Raw genomic sequence first — 14,423 nt, forward strand, 5'->3', positions numbered from 1 at the left:
CCTTCAGTTGGCACCGTGCAGGGGAGGGGCCCAGGCCACCAGGAGACAGGGTGTCGGCCATTCTCTGTGCAGACACCATCACACCTGCCTAGGGCTCTGCAACAATCACACCCCCTTATCCCACCACTTAGATACTTGAGAATTGTATAGGGGAAACCAAGGCACCCACCCAGTATTCAGAGAAAACATGAAGAACGTTCCCACCTCGTCACACCCCCGTCGTTTGGTCAGTGTGGGAGTGCGATGGGGTAACGCTCACCTGACTCTGAAGTGGGGGGTGACAAAGCCAAGAGGGAAGAAAGGACATGATCAAAGGGAGAGACGTTTTCCCTGCTCTCTCTCTTCCACCTCCATCTCCAGACACCACCACCCAGCGACTGAAGCACTGATCGAAGGGGAGCGCCTGGCTGAAGGGCATCCAGAAGCATCTACATTTGTAAGGGCGCTGAAAGTGTTACGATCAGCATAGAAGGCGTTTCGCTTTTATTTCATTTGAGCAAATCCGACTTCTTGTGCTTTGACTTATAGTCACTTCAATCCATCGCTCTAGGCAATCAATCTGTTGGGTTTTTCTCCCGGAAGCAGCGCGTTTGGTGTGAGGCGCGTCCGAGGCTCCCGTTGGCAGAACAAGCCTGGAACGTGTCAGCTTCTTTGTGAAACAGATGAACTCCTATAAGCTTGCGGTGTCCAGCGGCAGAACTGGGCACTGCAGGACGGAGGTTCCCAGGGGTGTCTGGGTCCGGAGATATCGGCCGGTGACATTCGGTTGCACAGTCCAAGCAGCGGCTGCCCAGAGTGCTCACTCCCGGAGCTGGGAGCCGCTCACACGCCAGGGGCCGTGTGGGACCAGCCTGGGGGTGGGGGTCTCACAGCGGAGCAGGGTGGGGCTGGCTCCCAGGGTCAAGGACTGGAGAGACCGAGCAGATCACCGGCCGGGTAACACCAGGGGAACGTCACAGCCCCCCACTGACCCTCCCCCGGTCCCTGCAGCCCAGTGCCACCACTGACCTCCGCCCCTCACTGATCCCCCTTGGCCCGGTCCCTGCAGCCCAGTGCCCCCCACTAAACCCCACCCCTCACTGACCCCCTGCCCAGTTCCTGCAGCCCAGTGCCCCCCACTGACCCCCACCCCTCACTGACCCCCTGCCCAGTCCCTACAGCCCAGTGCCCCCCACTGACCCCCACCCCTCACTGACCCCCCCAGTCCCTGCAGCCCAGTGCCCCCCACTGACCCCCACCCCTCACTGACCCCCTGCCCAGTCCCTGCAGCCCAGTGCCTCCCACTGACCCCTGCCCCCTCACTGACCCCCCCTGGCCCAGTCCCTGCAACCCAGTGCCCCCCACTGACTCCCGCCCCCTCACTGACCCCCCCTGGCCCAGTCCCTGCACCCTAGTGCTCCCCACTGACTGCTGCCCCTTACTGACCACCCTGCCCAGTCCCTGCAGCCCAGTGCCCCCCACTGACCTCTGCCCCTTATTGACTCCCCCAGCCCAGTCCCCACAGCCCAGTGCCCCCCCCCACTGATCCACACCCCATACTGAACCCCCGGCCCGCTCCCTGCAGCAGAACAAACCACCCAAGCAGCCACGATTCCGGGGTGAGGGGGGGATTTTATTTCCAGTCAAACGTCATTAACATCTCCACCCATAGAGCTGGGCCATGGGCAGACAGGAGGGGGTGCGTGTGTGGGGCGTCCATCTTCTGGGGGCACATTGGGAGCCAGGAGGGGGCAAAGCGGGTCCTCGGGCCCCTCCTCCTGGCGCTGGAAGCGGGCCCAGGCCTGGTTCTGTCCCTCGGGTGTCCCGCACGGTGTGAAGCCGGCTCCTGCGGCCATGGCTGTCACCCGGGCGAGGAAGGCGTCCACCTGCTCCTTGCGCATGTCGGGCAGGAAGCTGTGGGGAAAACAGCAGGGGTGGGGTTAGAAGAGAGGCTGGAGGGGGGGGCGGGCTGGATCTGACCCACAGCACGGCCCCCCACACTGGCACTTACCTGGTCAGCTCAGTGATCAGCGTAGCCCTGGGGGCAGATACCAGCTGCAGCTCCGGGGTCAGGGCGTGGACCATGCTGAAAGACGGGGGGGGGGGGCACGTCATGAGGCTGGGCGACGGCTGGAAGGGTTGGGGAAGGCAGTTGGGTCAGGGGCCTTCTCTCCCTCCCATGAGCCAGGGATGGGACCCAGGTGTCTGGGCTCCCAGCGGCCCCCCTGCTCTAACCACCAGACCCCCCTCCCTGCCCAGAGCCAGGCAGAACCCAGGAGTCCTGGTTCCCAGCTCCCCTCCCACCAGACCTCACCCCCCCGAGCCAGGCAGAACCCCGGCGTCTGACTGGCCGCCCCCCTCCCTGCTCTAACCACCAGACCCCGTCCCCCGAGCCAGGCCGAACCCCGGTGTCCGGCTGGCCGCCCCTCTCCCTCCTCTAACCACCAGACCCCACGCCCCGAGCCAGGCCGAACCCCAGCGTCCGGCTGGCCGCCCCCTACCTGCAGGAGAAGAAGAGCAGGTGGAAGTGCTGGTGATACTGGCTCTTGCAGGGCAGCCGAGCTGTGCAGCCGAGCGGCAGGAAGTGAATCCGGACGTGCTCGGGGCAGGCAGCCTCTGGGGTGGGGTGGGGGGAAACTGACACTGATCAGCATGGGGCCAGGACCCGGGGGGAAGTGAATCCCCCACATCTGTGGGGTTCCAGGGCTGGACTGCGAGGGACCCCTAGTACTGGGGGGGCTGTGAGGGGACAGGCTGTGAGGCTGGGGGTCCGCTCCCCACGAGGGAAGGGCCGGGAGCCCCAGCGCTGCAGGGAGCTGCGAGACTGGGGGGTGTCAATATCAGTGTGACAGACCCCGGGGCTGCAGGACAGACACACGGAGCCGGGAGTGGAATCCCCCCACCCCCACCCCAACACTCCCCCCTCCCCTGGCACAAGGACTCACTATGATCCTGCAGGTCCGGATCTGGATTCGGGGCGGGGCTCTCCTGGGCCAGGGCAGCCCCACTGGCCCCCTCTGGGGTGGGCGGCGGGGGGGGGAAGGGGGCCCGGGCTGCCAGTTCGTGGAACAGGGACGTGACATTGTACAAGGAGATCTCCTGGGCACTCTGGCAACGCAGAGGGGAGAGAGGTGAGGAAGGATCCCCCAAATCCTGCCCCATCCCCCCCAGATCAGGGTCCCCGATTCGCTCCTGCCCCCCCCACCCCAGGATTGGTGCTCTCCAATTCTCTCTCCCCCTCCTGGGATCGGAGTTCCCCAATTCTCCCCTCACCCCCCCGGGATCAGGGCTCCCCGATCCTCCCCCCGCCGCTCCCCAGATCAGGACTCCTCAATTCTCTCTCTACCCCAAGATCAGAGCTCCCCGATTCTCTCCCCACCCCCAGGATCAGCGCTCCCGATTCTCTCTCCCCCTCCTGGGATTGGCTCCCTGATTCTCCCCCCGCCCCCTCTGGGATCGGTGCTCCCCGATTCTCTCCCCCTCCCCCCCAGTATCGGGGCTTCCCGATTCTCTCTCCCTCTCCTGAGATCAGGGCTCCCCAGTTCTCCCCCCCCCCGGGATCACGGCTCCCCGATTCTTCCCTCCCTCAAGATCAGGGCTCCCCGATTCTCCTCCCGCCCCCACCCAGGGATCAGGGCTCTACAATTCTTCCCCCCCTCCAAATCATCTCTCTCCTCGATGGCCCTGCCCCCGCACAAGGCGACACCTACCTTGGCGGGGATCCCATTGATGGTTTTCAGCAGACTCGGTTCCTCGGACTCGATCCCGAAGGGGAGGAACGGCCCCGTGCCGATGTCGCCCCAGTACCCCCGGGCAGGCACCAGCTCCCCCTTCTGGGCAGGGGAATACAGGGTGTTACCCACCTGGGGAGACAGATCCCCCGAGCCCCCTCTGGGAGTATGGCAGCCCCTTTCAGCCCCCCATCTGAGACCCTCCCCCATCATCCCCCCGGCCTATGGCAGCCCCCCTCCAACTCCCCCACCTGTGACCTCCGCTCCCTTCCAGCCCTCCTGGCCCAGGCTCTCTCCGGCTCTCCCCACTGAAACAATCTTCGCCCTCCCCCTCAGGTCACGGAAGCTTCTCTTCTCTGGCCTCCCCTGCCCTTCTTCACCCTCAGGCTCCAGCCCCCCCCCTTGGGGATCCCCCCACGGCCGCCCTGCTGCTCACGTGTCTCAGGAGCCTCCCAGAGGCCAAGGTTTTGTTGGGGACGTGGTAGACGCCCTCCCGCAGCTCGAAGGCCACCCCCGTGTCCCGCCACCGGTAGAACTCCCGCCCGCCGATCACTCTGGCCTGCAAGGAGTGGGGTGGGGGGGAAAGATTGGTGAGAATCGCCTGCCGGGGGCTGCTAGACAGGCCCTCCCATAGCCACCCTGGAACCCAGCTGGGTCAATGCCCCCTGGCACCGCCCTGGGGCATGGGCCCAGCCCTGAATACCAGGGGAGAGTGCCCCCTGCTGAGCCCCCTGAAGCCCAGCGCCCCCTAGGGCCGAACCCAGCTGGAAGCTCGCCCCCCCCGCCACCCCTCCAGCTGTGCCCGCAGCTCCATGGGCTCCCAGGGCTCACCCCACGTTCGTGCAGCTTCATGGTGAGGTCCCAGTCGCACACGCCGCGGCGGGCGTCGTAACGGGTGCCCAGGTACTGCCGGACCCGCAGGTCCCAGAGCCGGGCGATCGGGAAGGCCTGCGGGTCCGGGTTCCGCCAGAAGCGGAAGATGCTCTCCAGCTGATCCCGCTCCTTGAACTGTTGGACAAAGAGAGCAACGGGAGGGTAGGGGGAGAGAGATTCCCCTCCCCACCCCCCGAGAGCCGCCCCGCAGCCTGGGTCGTCACCCTCACGCTGCAGTGGGGAAACGGAGGCACAATGCGGGCCTGCAAAATGCCAGTAAGCTCACAGAGTGACTCAGGCAGGGACAGAACCCAGGAGTCCTGGGGTCAACCCCCTACTCTAGCCATTAGCTCACAGTCCTTCCTAGGTCTGACCCAGTGCCACAGGACATGGGGATACTGGAGTCCCTGGGCTGAGCTGGGCTGCTGGGAGGCAGGATAACCAAGGTACACGGGCCCACTGCTGTGACTGGTGCAGTGCCACCTCTGCGGGGTGGGGGGCTCACGCTGCTCCCAATCCCTCACCACCACCCCTACCCTCCGCATCTCTCAGCCCCTCTCCTTGTTCGCTGGGTGCCTCTGTGCAGAGCCTGACCCCACGTGGGTCGGCGGGGGACTGAACCCACAAGCTCTGGAGGCTGACACATGAGGGGCCTCATGTCCGACCTGTCTCAGGCCAGGAGCTGTCGCAGCCTCAGGATCCTCAATCCAAGCATGGGGGGGGGGGCGGGGGGGAGAGAAGCAGAAAGTGGGGGCTTCCTCCTTGCCTCAAAAATGTGAGTTTCCAGTGCAGCATGGGAAATGTAGTTCAAGTGTCTCCCGCTCTCCTGTATGGCTCAGACTGCAAGGTTGGCTACATCTCCCAGGATGCACCACGGTACTGCCTTGAGGTAGGGGAAGCAATGCATCATGGGGGGTTGTAGTTCAGGGGCCTTCCATGGGATGACCTCTCTTGTTGGACTATATCTCCCAGGATGCCTCATGGTACCACCTCTAGGTAGAAGAGGTGTGCATTATGGCCTACCTGCAGCACTGGTGCATCATGGGAGATGTAGCTCTGGTGCCTCAGAGTGCCATTCTCCTCTAATACGCCAGTCTCTCTAGTTAGACTACGTCCCCCAGGATGCACCAGTCTCTCCTCTAGGTAACAGAGATCTGTCACATGGCAGTACTATGGCAGCAGTGTGTCATGGGAGATGTAGTTGGGGTACCTCATGCTCCAGTCCCAGGCTCATAGATTGGACTACGTCTCCCAGGATGCACCGTGCTCTCTTCTCTGGGTAGGAGCAGCATGCATCTGGGAGCAGCCAGGCTCCCTGACCAGACTATTGACGCATAGACTCCAAGGCCAGAGGGGACCGTGGAACCTAGTCTGAACCCCTGTATAGACCAGGCCAGAGACCAGCCCCATGATAAATCCCAGGGCAGAGCTTTCCCAGTGACAGTCAAGCTGGGTTTAAAGTTGTCAGTGACAGAAAATCTACCACGATTCTTGGTAAATCCGTTTAATGGTTAATTACTCTCACCATTAAAAAGTACGCTCGCCTGAACGTATCTAGCTTCACCTTCCAGCCCATGGATCGTTTTAGACCTTCCTCTGCTCGACTGAGAAGCCCGTTATTAAATATTTGTTCCCCGCGTCGGTCCCTAGACCTGGGGATTGAGTCCCCCCGAACTGTCTCTGTGCTCAGCGACACGGCTGGAGCTGCTGATGTCTCTTGCCCTCCGGCAGGTTTTTCCTAACCCTTCAATCATCTCTGTGGCTCTTCTTCAGCCCCTCTGTCATTTTGCCACCTCCTCCTGGAACTGCAGGCCCCAGAACTGGGCACAGGATTCCCGCAGCATCGCCCCAGGGCCAGATCCAGAGGCCAGACAACCTCTCTGCTTCCACTCGCAGATCCCTGGTTGATGCATCCCAGGAGCCCGTTAGCCCTTTGGCCCCAGGGCCGACTGGGGAGCTCAGGTGTGGCTGATTCTCCACCACAACCCCAAATCTTTCCCAGAGTCCCGGCTGCCCAGGAGGGCGACCCGCAGCCTGTGCATGCGGCTGTTGTTCTCTGGTCCCGGACGGAGACGCTGACATGTCGCCGTAGGAAAGCACAGGCTGGTGGCTGGCGCCCAGCTTCCTCAGTAACCCCCATGGCCACATGGCCCTGACCCAGCCTCTGCTTTATTCCCCCCTCACCCCCGTGCGTCTCCTCTGCAAACATTATCAGGGATTATTTTGTTTATAGGACTACAACTCCCATGATGCAGTGCAGCCACATCACTGCCATGATGTGCCTGACCTACCAAGTGTGATCATGGTGCATCTTGGGAGATGTAGTCCAGTGCAGGAGCCTGGCCCACAGAGGATAATGGGAGCATAAGGCACATGAACTACAGCTCCCACAAGGCATGGTGGGTGGCATTTTATTTCCCTGCAGCCCGAGCGCCAGGCCCGCTCTAACGACTAGAGGTGGGGCCAGAGCGCTGCAGGGGTCAGCCCCACTGCACGGGAAGGCCGGTGGCCGTGGTGGGAAGTGGCAGGGACCCACCTTCAGGGCCGACAGGTCCACGGCCCCCAGGTGGCGCTGCTGGAAGTCCGGATCGGTGACGTAACGGATGAACAGGTCCGATTTCTCCTGCAGGTAGGCGGCTGTCGGGCTGCGGATCAGGCTGTTCCCCAGCAGCTCCAGGAACATCTCACTCTTCTCTGCGGAGTGGAGAGGCGAGTGCTGCCATCAGACAGTCTCCCCACCTCCGTCCTCGGTACTGGGAGCCCGGACTCCTGGGTTCCAGCCCAGCTCTGGTTAGAGCAGGGGAGGCCAGTAGCCAGGACTCCTGGGTTCTAGCCCCGCTCTGGGTGGGGAGCGGGGTCTAGTGGTCAGAGCTGGGGATTTCGTGACCTTTACCTTGCAGACCCATTTTCTCCGGAGACTCCAGGGCGAGGCTGAGGAAAAGCAGCTGCCGGCCCAGCACCTCAAGGTTATTCTCCATGATGTAGAACTGAGAAGAGGGAAGGGAAACAAGCTGAGAAGCCCTGGGAAAAGTCGACATCCATACAGGGGCAGGCATTATAGGTTCCCCTGTCCCAGAGGGGCCATGTCTCCACGCCAGGCGAGGGGTCCCCATATACCCAGCCCCCCTGCTCCACCCCAGAGGGGCTGCAGCCCAGCGCCACATGAGGGAACCTTCCATAGACAATGAAAAGCCGGTGGGGAGCTTTGAGCTCCCCCTGATATAAATGTTTCTACGTTACAGCCCTGACTTTGCTTATGAAACCCGCTAGGCCAGACTGTCCCTCTTGCTGCAGTAAAGAGCTTGGCTTGTGAAACCGGGAACTCCCAGCGACCCCAGCCCTCTCTCTCCCAACAGGGGGATCTGTGGGGGAGCAGGGCAGGAGCGCCGGCTGTGGGGGGGCTCCCGACGACCCCAGCCCCATGTCTCCCAGCAGGGGGCGCTGTGGGGGAGGAAGGCAGAAGTGCCGGCTGGGGGGGGGGTAAATCCCAGCGACCCCAGCCCTCTCTCTCCCAACAGGGGTCTCTGTGGGGGAGCAGGGCAGGAGCGCCAGCTGTGGGGGGGCTCCCGACGACCCCAGCCCCATGTCTCCCAGCAGGGGGCGCTGCGGGGGGGGAAGGCAGAAGTGCCGGCTGGGGGGGTAAATCCCAGCGACCCCAGCCCTATCTCTCCCAACAGGGGGCTCTGTGGGGGAGCAGGGCAGGAGCGCCAGCTGTGGGGGGGCTCCCGACGACCCCAGCCCCATGTCTCCCAGCAGGGGGTTCTGTGGGGAGTGGGGGCAGGAGTGCCAGCTGAGGGGGGGAGCTCCTGCCTACTCCAGCCCCACCTCTCCCAGCAGGGGTACCATGGGTCAGTTGTAATTGCAGAACCCCCAAGATTTCTCCTCACGCTTCCCTTCTGTATCCTCTCTCCCCTTGGAATAACCCTGTGGGTACTGAAGCCCCATGCCCCCCACGTCCCTCTGCCAGCCTGGGGCCCAGGCGATTCGTAGGGGGCACAGCGAGTGGTGGGGGGATCCTCTGGCACAGAGGGGAGTCCTGGGGGGCGTTTACATAAGAGGCACTGGGGGGCTGCGGGAGGGGGCCTGGCAGCCAGAACGGACCTCTCCCCACGCTCACTCTCCCCCCGCCCACCCCGTGCCACACGTACCGCCAGCCTCCGGATGCCCCGCGGAATACACCGTCCCCGTCTCGCCCGTCAGCCTGATGAGTCCTGACACCAGCTCAGAAATGGCCCGCGGGCAGGTGCCACCACGGCCCTCGCTGGCAGAGCTGTCGCTGCAGCCTCTGCCGACCCCAGCAATGCAGCTGGGCTGGGGCACCTGCACTGGGGATCCCCAAGCCCTTCCCAAATGCGGGGCAGGCTTGACAATGGGGCATAGCTGGGGATAGAACCCAGGAGTCCTGGCTCCGAGCCCCCCCCCGCTCTAGCCACTAGACCCCACTCCCCTCTCAGAGCTGGGCAGAGAACCCAGGAGTCCTGGCTCCCAGCCCCCCCCCCGCTCTAACCACTAGACCCCACTCCCCTCTCAGAGCTGGGGAGAGAACCCAGGAGTCCTGGCTCTGAGCCACCCGTGCTCTAATCACTAGATCCCACCCCCCTTTCAGAGCCAGGATAGAACCCAAGAGATCTGGCCTCCAGATCTCTGCTGCTCTAATCACTAGACCCCATTCCCCTCCCAGAGCCGGGAAGAGAACCCAGGAGTCCTGGGTCCCAGGCCCCTCCTCCAACCACTAGACACCACTCCCCTCTTAGAGCCGAGGAGAGAACCCAGGAGTCTTGGGTCCCAGCCCCCTCTGCTCTAACCACTAGACACCACTCCCCTCCCAGAGCCGGGGAGAGAACCCAGCTCTCCAGAGACTGCTCACTCCTGCGCTCTGGTCACTCCACTCCACTTCTGGGCCAGGTGAGAGGGAGGGGAGCTGGGGAGGGGAGACACCTACATTGATCCTCCTCTGCGGCCAGCGGTGGGCTTGACTCATGGTCCGGAGGACGTGCCGGCCGTCGACGGAGCCCACCAGCAGGATATTGAGCTCGGGCAGGTCGTCCTGTGACAGGCACAGATGGGCCATGGAGCTCTCCAGACCTGCAGGGAAAACAGAATGGGTGCATCTCGGGCCTGTACAGTCAGCCTCCGCGACCCACCCCAGAGGGGCCGCATCTCAGCGCCGGGCGGGGGTCCCATATAACCAGCCTCCGAGCCCCACCCCAGAGGGGCCGCATCTCAGCGCCGGGCGGGCGGTCCCGTATAACCAGCCCCCACGCTCCACCCCAGAGGGGCCGCATCTCAGTGCTGGGCGGGAGGTCCCGTATAACCAGCCCCCACGCTCCACCTCAGAGGGGCTGCATCTCAGCGCCGGGCGGGGGGTCCCGTATAACCAGCCCCCACGCTCCACCCCAGAGGGGCCGCATCTCAGTGCTGGGCGGGCGGTCCCATATAACCAGCCTCCGAGCCCCACCACAGAGGGGCCATATCTCAGCGCCGGGCGAGGGGTCCCATATAACCAGCCTCCGAGCCCCACCACAGAGGGGCCATATCTCAGCGCCGGGCGGGGGGTCCCGTATAACCAGCCCCCACGCTCCACCCCAGAGGGGGCACATCTCAGCACTGGGCGGGGGGTCCCATATAACCAGCCCCCACGCTCCACCCCAGAGGGGCCGCATCTCAGCGCCGGGTGGGGGGTCCCGTATAACCAGCCCCCACGCTCCACCCCAGAGGGGCCGCATCTCAGCGCTGGGCGGGCGGTCCCATATAACCAGCCTCTGAGCCCCACCCCAGAGGGGCCACATATCAGCGCTGGGCGAGGGATCCCATATAACCAGCCCTCGCACTCCACCTCAGAGGGGCCGCATCTCAGCGCCGGGCGGGGGGTCCCGTATAACCAGCCTCCGCGACCCACCCCAGAGGGGCCGCATCTCAGTGCCGGGCGGGGGGTCCCGTATAACCAGCCCCCGTGCTCCACCCCAGAGGGGCCGTGTCTCAGCACCGGGTGAGAGGTCTCATATAACCAGCCCCCACGCCCTACCCCAGAGGGGCCGCGTCTCAGCTCCAAGCGAGGGGTCCCTGAATAACCAGCACTCACTCCTTACCCCACAGGGGCTGTGTCTCAGTGCCAGGCGTGGGGTTCCTGTATAACCAGCCCCTGTGCTCCACCCCAGAGGGGCCGCATCACAGCACCAGACAAGGGGTCCCCATATAACCAGCCCCACCCCACCCCATTTAAAACCAGGATGCCACATGTCCCAGTGGGATTAGATTTTGGAATACGCTTAAAGCGATGATTCCACCCCATGAGATGGTGCAATCCCCTGGGATGGGGGAATAGACGGGGGGTGCGTGATCCTGGCTCTGCCCCACAAGGGTCCGGGAGGAATAGACTGGAGGGGCCCAAGCTGCCCCCCCAGACTCCTAAGATGGGGAGGGGCCAAGAGCTGGCTTGTCAGCTCTTTGGGGCAGGGGTTTTCCTTGCGCTGGGTCTGTACAGCGCCTAGCGCCATGGGGGGCTGGTCCGTAAGTGGGGCTTCCAAGTGCTACCATAACGCAGGTGACGAGGGGGACCCACATTCCCTCTGCAGGTCGAGCGCGGGGGAGAAGCCCCACCAGCAGGTGGTGCCGAAGCTGCTGCCGGCTCCTGTAGTCATGGCTGGAAAACAAAGACACAGGCCCCCCATGTGGGTGTGGGGCTGGGGCCGCCAGGGCCAGGGGGCCGCCCCTTCTCAACCTTCCTACGCCGCCGCCGCCAATGCCTGGCCCCCCACTTCCCTCGTCTCTTTCACTCCCCAGAGACCACCTGCCTCCCCCGCAACTGCCCCATCTCTCCTCCTCCCCCACTGGCCATCTCCCCTCTGCCACTCTCCACTCCCCTGACCCCCAGCACCTCCTGCCCCCTCCCCAGGGATCACCTGCGCCCCACTGACCCCCTCCCATCTATTCTCCACACCCCCACTTACCCTGCCACCCCCACACTGCCCCCACCCCCACTTACCCTGCCGCCCCCACACTGCCCCACCTCCCTTACCCTGCCGCCCCCACACTGCCCCTACCCCCACTTACCCTGCCGCCCCCACACTGCCCCACCTCCCTTACCCTGCCACCCCCACACTGCCCCACCCGCACCCCCACTTACCCTGCCACCCCCACACTGCCCCCCACCCCCACTTACCCTGCCACCCCCACACTGCCCCCCACCCCCCCTTACCCTGCCGCCCCCACACTGCCCCACCCGCACCCCCACTTACCCTGCCGCCCCCACACTGTCCCACCCCCACTTACCCTGCCACCCCCACACTGCCCCACCCGCACCCCCACTTACCCTGCCACCCCCCACACTGCCCCACCTCCCTTACCCTGCCACCCCCACACTGCCCCACCCGCACCTCCACTTACCCTGCCGCCCCCACACTGTCCCACCCCCACTTACCCTGCCACCCCCACACTGCCCCACCCGCACCCCCACTTACCCTGCCACCCCCACACTGCCCCACCTCCCTTACCCTGCCACCCCCACACTGCCCCACCCGCACCTCCACTTACCCTGCCGCCCCCACACTGCCCCCCACCCCCACTTACCCTGCCACCCCCACACTGCCCCCACCCCCACTTACCCTGCCACCCCCACACTGCCCCCACCCCCCCTTACCCTGCCGCCCCCACACTGCCCCACCCGCACCCCCACTTACCCTGCCGCCCCCACACTGCCCCACCTCCCTTACCCTGCCGCCCCCACACTGCCCCACCCGCACCCCCACTTACCCTGCCGCCCCCACACTGCCCCACCTCCCTTACCCTGCCGCCCCACTGACCCCCGCCCCGCGCACTCAGCCTGCCTGGCTGCCTCGCGCGGGCCCCGCCCCCCGTGACGGGCAGGGCTCCGGGCCAATGGGCTGCGGGGCCGGGCCCCGGGTCCCACCCACGGCAGCGCGGCTCGGCCCGGACCGGCAGCTCGGTTGCGCCGCGGGACGCGGTCGCCCTGGCAACGGGGCCTCCGCTCCCTGGAGCCTCCGCCCCCACCCAGGGCCACACCCCGCCCCCTTCTGCCCCGGAGACCCCGCCCCTCGGGGAGCCCCGCCCCTTCTGCCCCGGAGACCCCGCCCCTCGGGGAGCCCCGCCCCTTCTGCCCCGGAGACCCCGCCCCTCGGGGAGCCCCGCCCCTTCTGCCCCGGAGACCCCGCCCCGTGCGCCACAGCCCGAACCTCGCCATGGGGCTGAGCCCTCCCCCCCCATCCCTCCTCTGTCCGGCCCCCCTCTCCTCTCCCAATCCAGCCCCATGTCTGACCCCTTCCCCCGCCCAGCCCTGTGTCCATCCTTCCCCCTTAATCCACCCCCCATCTCTCCATCCATCCCCAGCCACCCCCTCTATCTATCCATCCATCCCCATCCGCCCCCTCTATCTATCCATCCCCATCTATCTGTCTATCCATCCATCCCCAGCCACCCCCTCTATCTATCTATCCATCCCCATCTGCCCCCTCTATCTATCTATCCATCCCCATCCGCCCCCTCTATCTATCCATCCATCCCCATCCGCCCCCTCTATCTATCCATCCCCATCTGCCCCCCCATCTATCTATCCATCCCCATCTATCTATCCATCCCCATCCACCCCCTCTATCTATCTATCTATCCATCCCCATCCGCCCCCCCATCTATCTATCCATCCCCATCTATCTATCCATCCCCATCCACCCCCTCTATCTATCCATCCATCCCCATCCGCCCCCTCTATCTATCCATCCATCCCCATCCACCCCCTCTATCTATCTATCTATCCATCCCCATCCGCCCCCCCATCTATCTATCCATCCCCATCTATCTATCCATCCCCATCCGCCCCCTCTATCTATCCATCCATCCCCATCCGCCCCCTCTATCTATCCATCCCCATCTGCCCCCCCATCTATCTATCCATCCCCATCTATCTATCCATCCCCATCCACCCCCTCTATCTATCTATCTATCCATCCCCATCTGCCCCCCCATCTATCTATCCATCCCCATCTATCTATCCATCCCCATCCACCCCCTCTATCTATCTATCTATCCATCCCCATCCGCCCCCCCCATCTATCAATCCCCATCTATCTGTCTATCCATCCATCCCCAGCCACCCCCTCTATCTATCTATCCATCCCCATCCGCCCCCTCTATCTATCCATCCCCATCTATCTATCCATCCATCCCCATCCACCCCCTCTATCTATCTATCCATCCCCATCTGCCCACTCTATCTATCCATCCCCATCTATCTATCTATCCATCCCCATCCACCCCCTCTATCTATCCATCCCCATCCGCCCCCCATCTATCTATCCATCCCCATCCACCCCCTCTATCTATCTATCCATCCCCATCTATCTATCCATCCATCCCCATCCACCCCCTCTATCTATCTAGCCATCCCCATCCGCCCCCCATCTATCTATCCAGCCCCATCCGCCCCCTCTATCTATCTATCCACCCCCTCTATCTATCTATCCATCCCCATCCGCCCCCTCTATCTATCTATCCATCCCCATCCACCCCCTCTATCTATCTATCCCCATCCACCCCCCCATCTATCTATCTATCTATCTATCTATCTATCCCCATCCATCTATCCATCCCCATCCACCACCTCTATCCATCCCCATCCACCCCCTCTATCTATCCCCATCCGCCCCATCTATCTATCCATCCCCATCCACCCCCCCATCTATCTATCTATCTATCCATCCCCATCCACCCCCTCTATCCATCCCCATCCACCCCCTCTATCTATCCCCATCCGCCCCCTCTATCTATCTATCCATCCCCATCCACCCCCTCTATATATCTATCCCCATCCACCACCTCTATCCATCC

The 14,423-nt window shown here is 63.9% G+C and overlaps 1 protein-coding gene and 1 long non-coding RNA gene across 5 annotated transcripts; one reads left to right on the top strand and one right to left on the bottom strand.

Moving 5' to 3' along the window:
• Window positions 1-1,598: 1,598 nt before the first annotated feature.
• On the bottom strand, window positions 1,599-12,420 carry DNAAF3 (dynein axonemal assembly factor 3). 4 transcript variants are annotated; one of them, XM_050927702.1, is made up of 12 exons: window positions 12,401-12,420; window positions 11,146-11,226; window positions 9,526-9,668; window positions 7,477-7,570; window positions 7,120-7,277; window positions 4,542-4,718; window positions 4,147-4,269; window positions 3,690-3,812; window positions 2,925-3,087; window positions 2,481-2,595; window positions 1,991-2,065; window positions 1,599-1,893 (listed from the first exon to the last, which is right to left on the bottom strand). In XM_050927702.1, the coding sequence occupies exons 2-12, from the start codon at window positions 11,222-11,224 to the stop codon at window positions 1,623-1,625; spliced, it is 1,521 nt and encodes a 506-aa protein (XP_050783659.1). In that variant the 5' UTR covers window positions 11,225-11,226; window positions 12,401-12,420; the 3' UTR covers window positions 1,599-1,622. The 4 variants fall into 4 exon arrangements, with proteins under 4 accessions (XP_050783659.1, XP_050783662.1, XP_050783658.1 ...); XM_050927705.1 differs by lacking the exon at window positions 12,401-12,420 and having other exon boundaries at window positions 11,184-11,373; XM_050927701.1 differs by lacking the exon at window positions 12,401-12,420 and having other exon boundaries at window positions 11,146-11,373.
• Window positions 7,115-7,824, top strand: LOC127036670 (uncharacterized). The gene is made up of 2 exons (XR_007770202.1): window positions 7,115-7,212; window positions 7,484-7,824. It is a non-coding gene; the product is annotated as an uncharacterized LOC127036670 (long non-coding RNA).
• Window positions 12,421-14,423: the final 2,003 nt, after the last annotated feature.

Source organism: Gopherus flavomarginatus, chromosome 18, assembly GCF_025201925.1.
Source record: "Gopherus flavomarginatus isolate rGopFla2 chromosome 18, rGopFla2.mat.asm, whole genome shotgun sequence".
In the NCBI taxonomy this organism is placed as follows: domain Eukaryota; kingdom Metazoa; phylum Chordata; order Testudines; family Testudinidae; genus Gopherus; species Gopherus flavomarginatus.